The sequence below is a fragment of the Pleurodeles waltl genome, chromosome 6 (genome assembly GCF_031143425.1).
Source record: "Pleurodeles waltl isolate 20211129_DDA chromosome 6, aPleWal1.hap1.20221129, whole genome shotgun sequence".
Lineage (NCBI taxonomy): Eukaryota > Metazoa > Chordata > Amphibia > Caudata > Salamandridae > Pleurodeles > Pleurodeles waltl.
The window spans coordinates 705,614,892-705,632,611 of record NC_090445.1 but is presented as its reverse complement, the minus strand read 5'-3'; the positions used below and the strand labels follow the sequence as shown (position 1 = coordinate 705,632,611).

The 17,720-nt window shown below is 44.8% G+C and overlaps 1 protein-coding gene across 6 annotated transcripts in view; it reads left to right on the top strand.

Moving 5' to 3' along the window:
• Positions 1-3,429: 3,429 nt before the first annotated feature.
• LOC138300185 (deleted in malignant brain tumors 1 protein-like) overlaps positions 3,430-17,720 on the top strand; it is a 499,499-nt gene continuing 485,208 nt past the window's right edge. For 4 of the 6 annotated variants that reach the window (XM_069239172.1, XM_069239171.1, XM_069239174.1 and 1 more), the window contains exon 1: positions 3,430-3,557. In XM_069239172.1, the coding sequence (XP_069095273.1) occupies positions 3,452-3,557 (106 nt within the window). In that variant the 5' untranslated portion in view covers positions 3,430-3,451. The remainder of the gene's footprint in view (positions 3,558-17,720) is intronic. The other 2 variants (XM_069239175.1, XM_069239176.1) reach the window with 2 other exon arrangements.

Sequence of the window (17,720 nt, the reverse complement as noted above, 5' to 3'; positions counted from 1 at the left end):
TTTACACTACCAGGACATGTACACTACACAGGTACATGTCCTGCCTTCTAACTACACAGCATCCTGCTCTAGGGGTTACCAGGGGTGACTTATATGTAGAAAAAGGGGTGTTTTAGGCTTGGCAAGTACTTTTAAATGCCAAGTCGAATTGGCAGTGAAACTGGGCACACAGGCCTTGCAATGGCAGGCCTGAGACAAGGTTAAGGGGCTTCTGAAGTGGGTGGCCCAATCAGTGCTGCAGGCCCACTAGTAGCTTTCAATCTACAGGCCCGGGGCACATATAGTGCACCCTACTAGGGACTAATAATTAAACTAAATAACCCAATTGGGTGTGATCCAATGTTACCATGTTTAAAGGGAGAGAGCATATGCACTTTAGCACTGGTTAGCAGTGTTAAAGTGTGCAGAGTCTAAAAACCAGCAAAAACAGTATCTCAAAAGTAGAGGGAGGCAGGCAAAAAGTTAGGGGTGACCATCCTAAGGCCGTCAGGTCTAACATTCACATACCTCTCAAAACACTAGGAGAGATACATTTATCAGTCTTCAGTTTTGGAGAAAGGACTGGGAAAAGCAAAACCTATAGCATTTTTAAATTCTTCAGCTCCAGCTACTGATTTAAAGATAGATGATTCAGTAAAGTTTGCTTGTATTTATTTTTGTTGATTCATTTCATTTTTACTCTGTATAATTAAGTGTTTCCTTCAGAGTGAAAGCTCCAGAGCTGGAGTTTACTTATTATTTTTAGTAATTAAAGTCAAGCTTTACTGCGCCTTACTAACACGAACTGAGAAGACTTGGACAGTATCTCTGGATCTTCATAGACCATATTTAATGCATGCCATTGAGTGTGTGTACATCAGTGTCTTAACTGAGATCACTTAGCAAGCCCTCAAACACTGTTTAGTGCAGTCATGGTATGTTATTTCGGTACAAAGCAGTTCCAGCATTTGCCCTAAACATCTCCGCAGGGAAAATATAGCGTGCATTCTGGATACTTAGGGGCCTAATTATGAAACATGGCGCTGCATCTATGGCAGCACCACTTTTCTTTTGCCTCTTAGCTCCCCCCTAACGCCACCATGGTAGCACCATATTTCTAATATGGCGCACCATGGTGGTAGTTTGAGTGACCAGGGTCATAAGTCGGCGCTTTGCAAGACTATCGTCAACAATTATGACGCTAATCCTGCAATGCACCCAGAGCCCCATTGTAATCAATGGGAGCTTCTTTTTAACACCTGCACTTAGCAGGCCTAACGCAGGCATAATGTGGCACAAGGGGTTACAAAGTAAATATGGCACAGCATTTTAGCCACATTAGTGTCAAAATAATTACGCTAATGTGGTGTTGGAATGGCGCGAGGGCTCCATAAATCTGGCCCTTAATTTATGAGAGCCCTTACCCGTATGTATTTTCTTTAACAATAAGTTCTGAAAATATGAAAGCCCCACAAGATAGTGGCTATTGCTTAAAGGGCAGAAACATGTTGACACTACTTAATTAGGGTCCAAAAATCCCCACCTCCTGTCATTTGATTTTTTATCTTGCAGTAGAAAGGTTCTATTTAATCACATTCATAACACTTTCCATTGCACAATTTTAAGATCCCACCACCCACTGCACAATGTCCCCCGCTCTCCATGGAGCAGTAGCTTCAGGCTTAACAAATAGCTCATTTTTGATGGGACAAAGTGAACTCACTAAGCCTCCACCCCACTACCTCCAGAAATGCTTACTGTAGATGTGGGTCACTAAAAAGGAGCAAACTAGATGAAGCATCCCACACTTGGTGGGTGAGAGTCCAGCGCCCTTGAACAAAAAACCTGTAGGAAGATACATAGAGCGGCTAGACCTGCCCTTGATGTCAGTAAAGTTGAACATTGAGTAATGTAATTCTTCCCATTATTAGATGAGGGTGTTCTTTTGTGTAGTCGTCTGATGTTAGGGAGATTACACTGTTTTCGTCTTAGTTCTTTCTGGTCACTCCCCCGTGCTTTTTTTACTACAATGTGTGTTTCTTTGTTTTCCTTCGAAATTCCATGATGCCAATCGTTCTGCATACTTAAGTGGGTCAGTGATGCAGAAATACTCTAATCTGCATGGTGAGCAAAGTAGGATTTGTGCTGTAATACCTGGGATAATATTTTTTAATGTAGTATTTACATTTTCCAGCCATAGCAGTATAAATACCAGGTGTTATTGGTAACTAATAGAGTATTGCACCCAATGTATTTACCCCAGGGGATGGAAAGCTTGGTCAGCCGGTTTTGGTTCCAAGCAACGATTTGGAGGCCACTCCTTCAGATCCCAAGTATTTGTTCTGAATTGGATTACACCAGAGACGTTTTTGATAATGTTGTGGTGAAGGAAAAGCTTTGCTTTCTATCTGAGTAATGCTTGGCTGGGTCTTCGGATATGAAAAAGATCGCCTTAAGTCCTGCACAGTGAGTCACTTAACAACATTACATTCTCCCTAGTGCTTGATATGACATCTCATGAGAAGAAGTAAATAACCCCCCACCACGGAAATAATGGAGATGGTGGGAACTAAGGAAAGCACTGATGTGAGTAGGGACAGTGGAAGAAACACTGGAAGACATCAGATAGTTGTTCAAATATTGTATTCCCCGCAAACAGAACTTGCAACCTTTATACAGCATCCTTCCACAAGGCAGTGACATCTTAAGGATTTGGGATGCCCTAGGCCAACCGTATTTTTGGGGCCTCTGTTATGAACAGCTTGAAATTTATGATCCACCTTCAGCGCTTTCGGGTCACTGACAGTGCACAGCACACAAACAGGCACACTTGTGCAAACTGTAAATGTGTTTACGTCTAATATTCAGAAATAGTGAGGTATGTTTTCAATAATGTAACACAGCAGCAGGTCACAACCAATAGAACAAATAATCTCTGTGACACCCTCTCATTTCTCATTTGTGATGTCCTGCTTTGATCTAAAAGGAACTTTTTTTATGGATGAAACATAAACACAGCATTTGTCTGCAAAATGTCTGTAATAGACACATAATACCCACAGGAAAAAAGGTATTTTAAACAGTCTGTTTAAGAATTATTCAAGGTCATCAGGGAAAGTCTCCCTGAAGAACAGAGCCGGCTCTGTGGGATGCCCTGAAAGGCTTCGGCCCAGGGCCAGAGTCCACTTTGCCCATGCCTGAAAATGTCTCTGGCTCAAGGAATCGGATTCAAGTTTGACAAATGTTTTACAAGTGTGTACATCACTTTTGTGAAGAAGCTGATATTGGCAGAGAGCCGTGCCATAAACCAGGCATTAAAAGGGAAGCTACGTGCGTTAATTTAAGAACTGTGGGAAAGTGTGATGATAAACACAATCAAAATCACTTCCTCATATCGAGTTGGAAGATATGCAGGAACCTCACCTGGCTAACCCACCACTCACCAGAGCCTATAAATTCCGAATCGACTTTCATGAGTGACAGAAAGCACGTCTGCACACAGCTCAGGATGATCTCAGCAGAGTGCAGCACCGCTCTACTGCTGCTCCTGTGCAGTGGGTGGCTGCCGCACGTTGCAGGTAACAAGCCATTTTTAAAGTTGCGTTCTGTTTTGAAGGCGTGAAAAATGTGTTGTTATGCTTAGGATGCTTCAATTCTTTCGTGTGCTCACTACACATGAAAAGGAGCTCGCAGCTTTAAAACGATAAATTGCTTGCACTGTTAACATTTAGGCTAAGAGTGGTGGTGCGTAAATCCTGTGTGTAGCAATAGCGAATAGTAAGGAAGAGCTACGAACGGGTCCCTCCTTGATTATACTGTGAGGCCAGGTCCAGAATCAAATAATGTAAATAGTGATTGGAGGACGAATTCGATTTATATATATTTTTGTTATTCCATAGGTTTATGTTCATTGGAGGTTGTTGGAGTACCTGTGGTTGGACATGTGTGGTGCCTGTGTTACTACTGTCTTTTTTCAGTATTAACTTACAGTCTTAAGTTTGGACGAGAAATGTATGAGTTTACACATTTTTTAAGAACTTTACTACTTTGAGCTGTCCATAAAATTAGAGGGCAGGTTACTCAAAAGTGTGACTTACACATCTCCGGGTCCAAACTCACAACTGTAAGTTACTACTTAAAAATAGGAAGCAGTAATTCCAGCACCACACATGGTCAAACAGAGGTAATGCAACACCCTCCAATGAAAATAATGGAGGTAGGTACTTACATTTAAAATCCCATAGGAAATAATGTTAAATTAAATTATTTAAAATAGTTAAACATACATATAATTATAATTTAATGTTAAAAATATAAAAAACAGTACATATGTTCTATTTAATTATAACATATATTAATAACTTATTTTAATGTAACAATAATTTTTGCTAAATATAATAAATGACTTTTAATTCATTTTGTACATGAGTTTTAATCATTATTAGTGCATAGTAAAACATATTTTAGGTTTGTATTTAGATTTTAACTTTTTAGAAAACAAGTTTTATTGTAATTAATTATATTTACATTACATAGACAATTTAAAAATGGTTCAGTATCATTTTTCTTTAGTTTTATATTTAAAATAAATATCTATATCGCATTTACATTAATATTTATAATAAAAATATTTTGACAAACATTTTCAAGTGCTATTTAAATACAATTACCATTTTGTTAATAACAATATACAGATTGTTTGTCGGCACGTCATTTATTGCTTGGGATCGCTGTCTCTCTATGAATTTGCTTCTGGACTTATCATGGTCCATGTTATCTACACACCTGTACTTACTTTGACGTTTTTCGCGTGATTGAACTCTCGGATTTGAACTAGCCCGATTTCAGATACATGGACTCGTATTTCTTTTTTGATTGACTTATTGAGTTTGTCGTGCCAGTATTACGCCCAAATAGCCTTGAAAAGGTCACCAGCATGACGAAACACGTGTTGGCTGTGTCTGCAGTGAAGTACTCTGTGTACCCCTAATACAACACTCCTGACAATAAAGACATCACCTGTCAAGAATGTTCTGATTTGGACATTAATGTATTGTTTGTCCCATCTATCCTATGGAAACTAGACATCACTTGATGTAACTGGACTTATGTTTTACTCAAATTTGTTTGTGTGCTGTGTTCTATTCTTGCTTATCTTCACAATTTACATTTTACAAGAACCACGTGCAGCTTTCTCCTAACCTAGGTAAAACTGACACTATGATTGAGTGAGCTGACAAGTGGTCCCACGTCTTATGTGATTCCTTTAGACAGTCCTGCCATTTTAGCCAGCAAAGTGGGCTTAGAGTTAGGGTGCCAAATCCTAAGGCTGTCTTAGGCAAGCTTTTGGCTGCGAGTGAGACAGGTTTGGACAAGTGTGTGACATATTCAGTTATGTGTGAAACACATACGGGCTATGTGTGACATGTATATGGATCATATGCATGACAGCCTATGGGACCATGTCTGCGAAACAAACTACATAGATTTTAACCTATGCGGCTCAATGACAGACTCAGATTTGTTTACGTTTCTGGGATGGTGATATTTGACTTCTCCTGGGTGTCATGTTCTGGTTTCTTGATGCATACAATAGGATGTGTTTGTGAAATAGGCTAAATGTTGTGTATGTAAGAGGCATGTAGGTGCGCATCCATGTGCATAATTTGTTGATTGGATGTTTATTGCAGTGTCGGCCTATGAATGTCGATCTCTGACATTATGTAACAGGTTATGTGTGTGCTTGTTCTCTGTGGCATCATGAGATATTATTGTGCACTTTATGGCAAATTATGTGCTCTTTGCACGTGGGGACAGGTTGTGGCCTGGTGCATATCATAACTTCAGTGGGAGTTTGGGACACATTTGGGATGTTCGTGCCACGCTCTGACATTTATTGCATTGCAAGTTATATGCAGAGCCAGAATGGTCTGTACGGCAATCTGGCAGTGCCTAAAAGGCTGGTCTGAGAGGTTGGTGTTTGGGCTCGGTTTTTGACAGTTTGTGGGCCTGTTTTATGATCTGGTAGACCGGTTATTACAGTTGATTTCTCTAATATTACCACAAAGGTTGCCTGCAACAAGCACAAATGTATGCAGTCTCCCAAAGCGTTTGTACATAGTAAAACACCTATACAGCTTGTCTTTACTAGTTCATAGCTGCCCTGATTTGCGAATATGGGACACTTGTTAGCTATTTATTTTGCTAATGGGGACCACTTTGATTTGAGTTTGGGCATATCTTCTGTCCCAGTCCGATGATGTTATGCTATGTGTGTGACATGAGTGATATACTACGTGACTTTATGTGATGCTGTGGTACGCCGTTTTTCACAGTCAGGGCAGTGTGCATGTTGGTAATAGCACTGCCTGTGTGTATGTGACAGATTGAGTAGATTTTGTGACAACTTGACTGTGAACGTCTGAAACAGGGTCTAAACAGTGGCTTCAGGCTGTGGGCATGATATGGGTACAGGCTTTGCAAAACAGATCATGGTAATGTGAGCTACATACTGTAGCTATGTGTGTGTGTCGGTGTGCGAGAAGCATTCTCTGTTTGTGTTTTTGAGAGGCTTTATACTAATGTGCTACAGGGTCTGCATTTTGCATCCGACAGACTGTATGGCTCTCAATAAGGTTATGAAGTCATCTGTGGTATGAGATTTAGTTCGATGTTTCAATCTACAAAGCAATGTAATAGAGTTTAAGACTAACTCTGGTGAACTATTGCTAGCATCTCCCAGAAGGTTATGTATGGGAAGATATTTTATCCACAGGTTTGAGTGACTGCTGCAAGGAGCTGTTTGCAGCAGACTCTAAACTGACTGTTTGCAACACTTTCTCAGTTGTGTGCCGGCAGCGACTGTCGGGCAGCCCTGCTATCCTGCAGACTGTTAGGCTCAGTCTCTTTGCAAGCAAGGCATACAACTCCAGTCACGCACAGTTCTGAGACATATCAACCAGCCCCTAGCTACAGAACTTGCCACAAAGGCCAGAAAGCGCTATTCTTTCTTTAGCTCCTTCTCAAAGCCCTCAGTGCTTAAGTTGTCAAATAAAAAGTGCAGATGACCAAAGCTCTGCTCAGATGTCTGCTGTCAGTGTAATTGTCAGTGCGCCGAATACCAAGGCTGTGTAGTCCTAAATCCACCTGAGGCCTCGTTAATTTGCTACGAGACATCCACTGCCTGTTTATCTCAGTCTTGCAGGTTCCTGCTTTCTCCCTTAGTTGTGACGGTTTTTCCCTCTCTTGCGCTCAGTAAATGTCTCATGCAGGAAAAAAGTGCTTTTCAGAAAACGAGTGCCAGTGGCTCCCAACGGCAACCACTGGCCCTTCATTTACTGGCTCTCTTACACGGAGAGAGGCACTAGGTGTGAACAGCTTGGGATAAGGTATTCAGTTGTGAATGCATTACGAGGAATCAGCTCTCAAGCCAATTTGAGAGGTGCACAAGCCACTACTGTTTAAGCCATTGGTCCTACTACTCACATGACTATCTCCAAGTCCCTTAATAAAATAAATATCTGCATGCGCATTTCAAGACACATTGATGCAGCATCTGGCTGTTTGTCACAGTGTCTTTGAACATGTCTAAATTGGCTTAACCATGATTGGTACTTCTAATTTTAATATGAGGACATAATATGTGGTGCAGAAATATACTGCTGATATGAAAAGTTAGACTCCACCTGTGGACTGTGGCACCTATTGTGCCATCCACTACAGTGGCAGTGAAAACATGGCTTAAGACTTACCCTGGTAGCCTGACAGCAGCACCTTGGACCCTGTTGCACACACCTGCAAAAATTAGGCATGTGTGAAATTCCTGTAGTTTGTTTTCAAATGCTTATACAAAATTATGGCAAAATTAAGCAAAATTACACAAAATTTAAATCTGTCATTTCACGTGATACTTTTGTGCGAAACACAGCCTTGCAACAGTTTTTGATGTGAGGGCCTATTTCCACCAAAGCATGCGAACATCAGTCACTCGTGTTCTATTCCCTTATGTTCACAGTAAATGTTTATCATGAATTTAACAATTTGCAGTATTTTATACTGTTAATGGCATGTAATTACACAAAGTGGCTTAATGGCCTAATTTTTGAATTTCATGTGACAAGGCTAATGTAAAATTCCTGAAATTACGTAAATTACATGGCATAATTGAAATTTTGCAAATGATTTAAAAAGGACTGAGACACCCATCAAGCCACACCTGTCACTGTAGGGAAGGCCAAGTATCTTTGTCCGTGCACTGGATCAGGAGGTCAGCCCTTTTTACCCCCTGAATAGGGCATAAACCCCATTCAACGATATAGAACAAGGTGTCCAAGCACCAACACCAGCGAGAATCAATAATGTTTATGAATTAATGCTCATCAACAAAAACCCATCTCATTGGACATCACTTATATCTCCACTTTTTGCAGCAGCGTAAAGAGAAAGTCTGAATTTGGCCACATAGAGATACCAAATCTTCAATATATTTGGTTTTCTTAAACTTTTTTCTGTTGTTTATTGAAATGTCATTTCGGATACAATTTCTTCAGCAATTAGCCAATGTGTTTGTCCTGTTCAAGGACTTCATGCAGTATGATATCAACGGCACACTTGTATCGGGGATCCCAGATGCGATTCCATTTTGACATAGATGTCATGAAAAAGTTGTTGTGAGCCTGACATCAGCACCCCAGGGACCAATGTTTTGGACCTTCATTTCCCACACCATTGGAGGTCCAGCTTCACTGATAACCGCTGCTGTAATTACGTTTCAACCCAGATTTTCGTTGCAGTCAACTAGGATAATTCTCCAAAAAATAAAATGCAATCCTCTGGGCTCGTTGCCCCCAACCTTCTTCTATCACATTTTTCTGAAAATTCCACCAAAAATATGGCTATTTCTGTAGATATGTGGAGACGTAGTAGTTCTGAAATTGTTAGAACTGGCTACCACAAAGTTAACACTGATTCAGAAATAAAATGATTTCTCTATTGGCTTTCTTTGAGGTTTGGGAAGTTACGACTGCTGAGAAGGGTCAATGTTGAAAAGAGAGAGATAAAGATGTGTGCTTGTTTGATATGCTTTTATCCTTTCCCTTTACTAAGTCTAGAATGGTATTTGTTATCAGCGCTTGCATGGCTTTTGAAGGTGATTTAAATGGTAGATGGTTGGCCATGTTAGCGAGATAAAACTTTCCTTGAAAGCTTCAATGATCGGGGAAAGAATAATCTTTAAAAACTGTACGGGTAAGTATATCAATATTAGATGTCATGACGTGGATTAATGAACTGTTACTGTAAGCCCTCCAAATGTATTTGCTCTGGGAATACTGAATGATCTACAATAAGAAATGGCGAGTAAAACTGTTGTATTTTATGTTTTTATTCATTCAATACAAATGCATTACCCAAATTATGTTTTATGTATTTATATATCAGTTTATATATTTCGCATTCAAACTCTCCTCCATGCGTTTTCAACACCTCCATACCCTTGTTAAAATATGGGATCTGCATTTTAATGTATTTATGGCAATTTAAAGTAACTATTATATCAACTTTAATATTTTGGTATATACATTCATGAATCCAAATATGTATGTAAACAATTTGTTTCTATGCATATCACAATGAAAATGGCACTAGGGAAAATCGGTAGGTGTGCTTTGGGATTCTGTTTACTAACGATGATGCGCATAGGTAGATTATTTTTCAAAAGAAGAGTAGTGCCCACTTTCCATCATTTTCAACAGCTTTAATTGTATGTTCATATGACTGTCAGACAAAACTCATTTTAAGGTTCTAGGCAACGTAAGGTTCATCTGATGTAGTTACTTGCACTACATATTGTGATTGTTATTTTATTTGTAAGTAAACGCAAGGAGGGATGAGCTCGGGGTTAAGGGTAACTGGGCCTTGGCATAAATTACACTGACCAGAAACTTTACAAGTGTTTGGAGAGTGAAACAATGCCATGACAATGCCACATGCGTGAACTATTTAGTGAGCGTGACTTGCCTCAGGAATCCAACCTGAACTCTCTTGGGCTTTATCAATGTTTAATGGTACGGTGGTTTAAAAAACTGTTGGGAGACAGAAATGGCATTGTTCACAGGTCAGAATGCAGCACTTGCAGCATGTATGATGGGTAAAAGTGCACATACACTAGAAAGCTTTCCGGATATAGAAGAATTTTACTCAGAGAAGCTCCTACTCACTGGACTCTCTTGTGGTGGGAAAAATGTATGGGTTTAGATGTGTGTGAGTTTAGATTGGCTCACATCATGATTCAGACCTACAAAGGGGACAAGAAGAGGTTCAATGTACAAAGAGAATTGAGATACATTCTCACAGTACAATGTAACATAGTACTTGCACTGTAGATAAAGAAAAATAAATCATGGCCAATGAAAAAACACTATTAATTTCTCTAATCCTCTGGAAACTCCACAAGTTTGTTCAAGAAGATTTGCATTAGCTGCACACAAAGTCACAGTGATGCACAGTGCACTGCATTTTTATCACGATAGTTCTGTCCTGTTGGCATGCACAATGACTGCTGGGGAAGGAGATTACATACGTGGAGCTGTGCAGAGAATCAAAAATGGAGGGATGCACAATTGTTGCGGCTCCAGCCTGATGGTCGATGCCTGACAGGTGTCTGAGGGTAAGCGGTGTAATGAATGGCTGGGTTAAAACCCAAGGAGACAGAAATTCAACACAACACACGCTGAAACAGCAACGACCCTCCAAATAATGCATGGGCACCAATAGCTCAGCAGTATCCAGAACCTGTGGACCCACCCAGGGTGGGTTGACTGTTTTATCATTTGTTAAATGGATTAAATGGATACGTTGCTCCCTCTAGTATTTGTCTGGAGAGAAGATGAAAATTGGAAACTTCTAAATCTGTTATGATGTACATTGAATGCCGGCCCTGTTTGCAGTGCAGCATATGCTGGAGGCGGATGGAGGAGGCCTACGAAGAAGTATTTCAGCAGCACACCTTCACCCGCTACCTGTATGCACAGGATCTGAGATAGCGACCCTCGTTCTCTGACTATATGCTCACCTATCTCTAACGTGATTCCCCAGCATAAACAAAACTGCAGAAGTGTGAGGGTTTCTTGTGCAGCCTGGTCTGTGTTCACCACAGGGAGCTACATTCAGGGTAATGTGACACAAATAATTTTCATTATGTCAAGGGACCACCTGACATCAAAATTCAATCAGGGGCGACTGCCCTTTCGACCTTTTTGTGAATGGATTCTCTGTGGTGAGGCCTATGCTGGATCTGGGCCTCTCACAGACTAGGGTCTCAGTTAATTCTCCTTTCAGGCCGTGACACTACACATAGCTCCTCTATGTCCTCTATAGATGGCAATCAAAGTTGTACTGGAGCACATGCTGTGACTTTCCAGAGGTTTGAGCTCAGGCCTGTTCAAGGTTCTTGCATATGCCACAGAGGGACAAAGGCCCAGTGGAACATTGGCCCAAAGTGTGCTTGACCATCAATGGAACAAAGTGCCATCTGGAAAGAGGACAAAGGATTAAGTGGAAAAGTTATCCCTTCATGTGCACAATGATGTGCTACATTGATAAATCCGAACATGTGCTGCAGTGTGCACATAAAGGAGCTCTGCAGTTCAGTGCTGTGCATTAATGAGAGAGAAGGTATTGAATCATAGGGCCTTCGGAATTAACGGGTTCGAGAGTGTATCTTCATGTTGTAAGTATTGATGACTCTTAAGTGCTGGGTTGACAGGCTCTTGAGGCACAGCTGGTGCCCTCCACACACTGCAAAAAAAAACAAGAAACTCAAGCTTCTGCAGCTTTTCTTCCAACGGCCTTCCATCGACAAAGGCACCCGCTATGTATGGAAAGTACAGAGGCTTAAGGGACAGATTCTGTCTTCCACCATCGCCTTATGTCACACTACCCCTTTTCTCTTGGGTGTTATCACTGACAGCAGTATGTAATTGGGTGTCTCTTCATCCACAGTCGCCTGTTGCTGTTTCTCAAAACAAAATGTGGGGTTAGGTGTCCAACTACTAGATCTGATGTAACAAAACATATTCACAAATCTGTTACAATACCTGGAAGGTTAAACTTTATTATGAGGATGTGCATGTTGTTAGAAATGGGGTCTTTGGTTGACAGTCAGGTTACCCCCTGTTCAAGCAAGGACCCTCACTCTAGTCAGGGTAAAAGAGAATCACCCTCAGCTAACCCCTGCTTACCTGCTTGGTAGCTTGGCAAAGCAGTAGGCTTAACTTCAGAGTGCTAGGTGTAAAGTATTTGTACCAACACACAAAGTAACTTAATGAAAACACTACAAAATGACACAACACCAGTTTAGAAAAATAGGAAATATTTATCTAAACAAAACAACACCGAAACAACAAAAATCCACCATACAAAAGTCAAGTTATCAATTAAAAATCAAAAAGAGTCTTTAAGTAGTTTTAAAAACACACTAGCGCTGCTAGAGTGAAAATGTACCTGGTGTGTGTCAAAAATAACCCCGCACGGGCGGGTGTGCAACAAAAATAACTCCGCACGGCGGTACTTGAGTCAAAAATCCAGCCGCACGATGATCCGAAAAATCCAGCAGCGTAGGTTGTGATCTCCCAGCCTCCGTCAGCGATGCTGCGCGTCATTTCTCCTGCTCCGTGCGTCGATTTTTTGGTCGCGTTTCCTGCGAGCGTAGTTTCTCAGCTGCGGAGCCGTCGGCGCGTCGTTTATTCAGCCGCAGATCGGATTTGCGACAATCTTTTCGCCGCACGGCGCTCTGTGCGTGGATTTTCTTGTCTTTAGGCTGCCAGCTTCTCCTTTCAGGGTCCCAGGAACTGGATGGGCACCACAGGGCAGAGTAGGAGTCTTTCCAGAGACTCCAGGTGCTGGCAGAGAGAAGTCTTTGCTGTCCCTGAGACTTCAAACAACAGGAGGCAAGCTCTAGATCAAGCCCTTGGAGATTTCTTCTCAAGATGGAAGGCACACAAAGTCCATTCTTTGCCCTCTTACTCTGGCAGAAGCAGCAACTGCAGGATAGCTCCACAAAGCACAGTCACAGGCAGGGCAGCTCTTCTTCCTCAGCTATTCAGCTCTTCTCCAGGCAGAGGTTCTTCTTGGTTCCAGAAGTGTTTCTAAAGTCTGTGGTTTTGGGTGCCCTTTTTATACCCAATTTCTCCTTTGAAGTAGGCCTATTTCAAAGTAAAGTCTCTTTGGAATGTGAAATCCTGCCTTGCCCAGGCCAGGCCCCAGACACTCACCAGGGGGTTGGAGACTGCATTGTGTGAGGGCAGGCACAGCCCTCTCAGGTGTGAGTGACCACTCTTCCCCTCCCTCCTAGCACAGATGGCTCATCAGGATATGCAGGCTAAACCCCAGCTCCCTTTGTGTCACTGTCTAGTGTGAGGTGCAACCAGCCCAACTGTCAAACTGACCTAGAAAGAGAATCCTCAAACAGGCAGAGTCACAGAAATGGTATAAGCAAGAAAATGCTCACTTTCTAAAAGTGCCATTTTCAAACACACAGGGGGTTATTACAACTTTGGAGGAGGTGGTAATCCGTCCTAAAAGTGACGGTAAAGTGACGGATACACCACCAGCCGTATTACGAGTCCATTATATCCTATGGAACTCGTAATACGGCTGGTGGTATATCCGTCACTTTTGGGACGGATTTACACCTCCTCCAAAGTTGTAATAACCCCCACAATCTTAAAATCAACTTTACTAAAAGATGTATTTTTAAATTGTGAGCTCAGAGACCCCAAACTCCACATGTCCATCCGCTCCCAAAGGGAATCTACACTTTAATCAGATTTAAAGGTAGCTCCTATGTTAACCTATGAGAGGGACAGGTCTTGCAACAGCGAAAAACGAATTTAGCAATATTTCACTGTCAGGACATATAAAACACATTACTATGGGGGTCATTGTGACCCCCGCCGGCGGCAGAAGCCGCCGGCCTGGCGGGAACAGCCAGAAGACGGTCATTCTGACTTTCACGCTGGGCTGGCGGGCGACCGCCAAAAGGCCGCCCGCCCAGCGGGAAAGCACCAGCAACGAGGAAGCCGGCTCCGAATGGAGCCGGCGGTGTTGCTGGTGTGCGACGGGTGCAGTTGAACCCGTCGCGATTTTCAGTGTTTGCCACGCAGACACTGAAAATCAATGTGGGGCCCTGTTAGGCCAGTGGCATGGGCACTGCAGGGGCCCCCAGGCGCCCCACGACACCCGTTCCCGCCAGCCAGGTTCTGGCAGTGAGAACCGCCAGAACCAGGCTGGCGGGAAGGGGGTCGGAATCCCCATGGAGGATTCCCTGGGGCAGCGGGAAGCCGGCGGGAAACCGGCGGCTTCCCTTTTCTGACCGGCGGAATGCCCCCGGAAGCACCGCCAGCCTGTTGGCGGTGCTTCCGCGGTCGTTGGCCCTGGCGGTCCATGACCGCCAGGGTCAGAATGACCCCCCATATGTCCTACCTTAACCATACACTGCACCCTGCCCTTGGGGCTTCCTAGGGCCTACTTTAGGGGTGTCTGACATGTAAGAAAAGGGAAGGTTTAGGCCTGGCAAGTGGGTACACTTGCCAAGTCGAATTTACAGTTAAAACTGCACACACAGACACTGCAGTGGCAGGTCTGAGACATGATTACAGAGCTACTTATGTGGGTGGCACAACCAATGCTGCAGGCCCACTAGTAGCATTTGATTTACAGGCCCTGGCACCTCTCATGCACCTTACTAGGGACTTACTAGTAAATCAAATATGCCAATCATGGATAAACCAATCAACATTACAATTTACACAGAGAGCATATGTACTTTAGCACTGGTTAGCAGTGGTAAAGGGCTCAGAGTTCAAAAGCCAACAGCAACAGGTCAGAAAAAATAGGAGGCAGGAGGCAAAAAGACTGGGGATGACCCTGCATAAGCAAAAAAGTCCAACACGACCCCCTACCAGCCTAAAGCCAGGGGAGAACAATCAATACCTTGATGTACTTCCCTGATTGGGGCAATAGAACAAAGACCCAGGCCCACAACAGCAGGGGCATGTTCCAGTTCTTTGCCTTCCTGACTCCAGTTGGAACCCTCTGTCCATACTCTCAGGGCCCACTAAGCTAACCCATGGGGAACCCTTCTCCACATCTGCAGATACCATCTGTGCAGCACCTAACTTTACTTCGCTTACAGATGTATCCCAATGGGCAGATAGCACCACCAGGGCCAACACAGTGGTGTTGCCCACTCCACCCCCGGGCTGTGACTCTCGTGCCCCCCCAGGGGCAACTCTGTCCACCAGGACAGCAAGCCACAGTGGCCCTGGACAACTGTCAGGGATGAGAGCCCGACCTCAGGCCTCTCCAACCACTGTGACTGCGGAGAGTGGAGGGCAGTAGCACCAGCTGCCTGGCACCCTTTGACCACTCTCTCTTCCACCAGGTCAGGGATGACAACCTGACCCTGGTCCTCCCCTCTGGGGCTCTGTACCCTCCCTGCAGGAGCGGCACCCCCAGAGTCCAAAATTGTCAGGGTGCTTGTAGAAGCAGTCCTGCACAATTCTTCCACCAGTACAGGGATGTAAACCTGCAACTGGTCCTCCAACCTGGGGTCTGTACCTTCAGGTTGGACCAGGGCCAGGGGTGATGCTTCCCTCTCCCTGCCCTCCCTTCTGGGGTCCTGCACCACCCAACAAGGAGTGCCCCCCAGAAGACAACATGGTAGGTGCACTGTTAGCAGTAGCCCCTTCCTCCAGGTCAGGGGGTCACCCTGAACCTGGCCTTCCAATCCAGGGTCTGTACCCTTAGATTGCACTGGGGTAAGGGGTGAGTCTCTCTCTCCCCTGCCCCTACTCTCAGGGTTCTGCATCCCCCCTCAGGGAGAGTACCCCTTGAAATCACACCAAGGGGGGTGATTGGGCAAACCGCCCACCCCTTCAGGTCAGGGTTTACCCCCTGCACCTGATCCTCCAGTCCAGGGTCTGTACTCACAGACTGGACCACTGCCTGGCAACCCAGGACTTCCTGGGGGCATACCTTCCCCCCCACAAGGTCAGAGTTTACCCTCTGAACCTGGTCATCCAACCCAGAGTCACCACCCTGCGGTTGGATCACTGCCTGGTGCACCAGGACTTCCTTGGGAGCACATTTACCCCCCATCAGGTCAGAGTTTACCCCCTGAACCTGATCATTCAACCCAGAGTCACCACCCTGCGGTCGAACCATTGCCTGGCACACCAGGACTTCCAGGGGGGCACACTTACCCCCCTCAAGGGACACACCGTCCCCAAGGGCCACAGAAGAGTCTGGCTGGTGCAGGTCCCCTGACCTCTGCCCATCTGACAGAGTCTGGATTCCCCCAACCCAGAAATGGTCTCACCAAGGTCATTCCTGGGGGGCTCTGCTCTCAGAGCTGACGCCTGACCTTCCAGGTTCTCCACGGGGGTCCTCAACCCCCTCTCAACCCTCTGTCTGGACTTCTGCACCCTCTCACTAGGAGTGGTACTGCCAGACAACAGAACTGGTGGGACGCTGGCTACAGCCGCCCCCCCCAAGTTCTCCTGACACTGTGGGGTCTCCCTCAACAGATGGCCCTACGATACAGGCTAGGCTTCCCTCCTGGAGTTCCCTCATGGAACCCTCCAGGACCTGGGACCGGATCTTGGGCACCTTGGGCCTCAGCCCATCCCCATTCCCGTTCCTCTGAGACTGGACATGGGATCCCTCACCCATCCCACTACACTGGGACCTACCTGGGACACTACAATCCTTCCCTACCTCACCTGGTTGGTGTAGGAAAGTACCATCTTGCCTGGCATGTTACCCCCATATTTCACTGTATATATGTTGTTTTAGTTGTATGTGTCACTGGGACCCTGCCAGCCAGGGCCCCAGTGCTCATAAGTGTGCCCTGTATGTGTTACCTGTGTTATGACTAACTGTCTCACTGAGGCTCTGCTAATCAGAACCTCAGTGGTTATGCTCTCTCATTTCTTTCCAAATTGTCACTAACAGGCTAGTGACCAATTTTACCAATTTACATTGGCTTACTGAAACACCCTTATAATTCCCTAGTATATGGTACTGAGGTACCCAGGGTATTGGGGTTCCAGGAGATCCCTATGGGCTGCAGCATTTCTTTTGCCACCCATAGGGAGCTCTGACAATTCTTACACAGGCCTGCCACTGCAGCCTGAGTGAAATAACGTCCACGTTATTTCACAGCCATGTTACACTGCACTTAAGAAACTTATAAGTCACCTATATTTCTAACCTTTACCTGGTAAAGGTTGGGTGCTAAGTTACTTAGGGGGTTATTCTGACCCTGGTGGTAGACTACCGCTAGGGCCAACGACCGCGGATGCACCGCCAACAGGCTGGCAGTGCATCCCAGGGCATTCTGACCGCGGCGGTACAGCCGCGGTCAGAAACAGAAAACCGGCGGTGTCCTGCCGGTTTGCCGCTGCCCTGAGGAATCCTCCATGGCAGTGCTGCAGGCAGCGCCGCCATGGGGATTCCGACCCCCTTACCGCCAGCCTGGTTCTGGCGGTTTTGACCGCCAGAACCTGGCTGGCGGTAACAGGTGTTGTGGGGCCCCTGGGGGCCCCTGCAGTGCCCATGCCAATGGCATGGGCACTGCAGGGGCCCCCTAACAGGGCCCCACTAAGATTTTCAGTGTCTGCATAGCAGACACTGAAAATCGCGACGGGTGCAACTGCACCCGTCGCACCCTTCCCACTCCG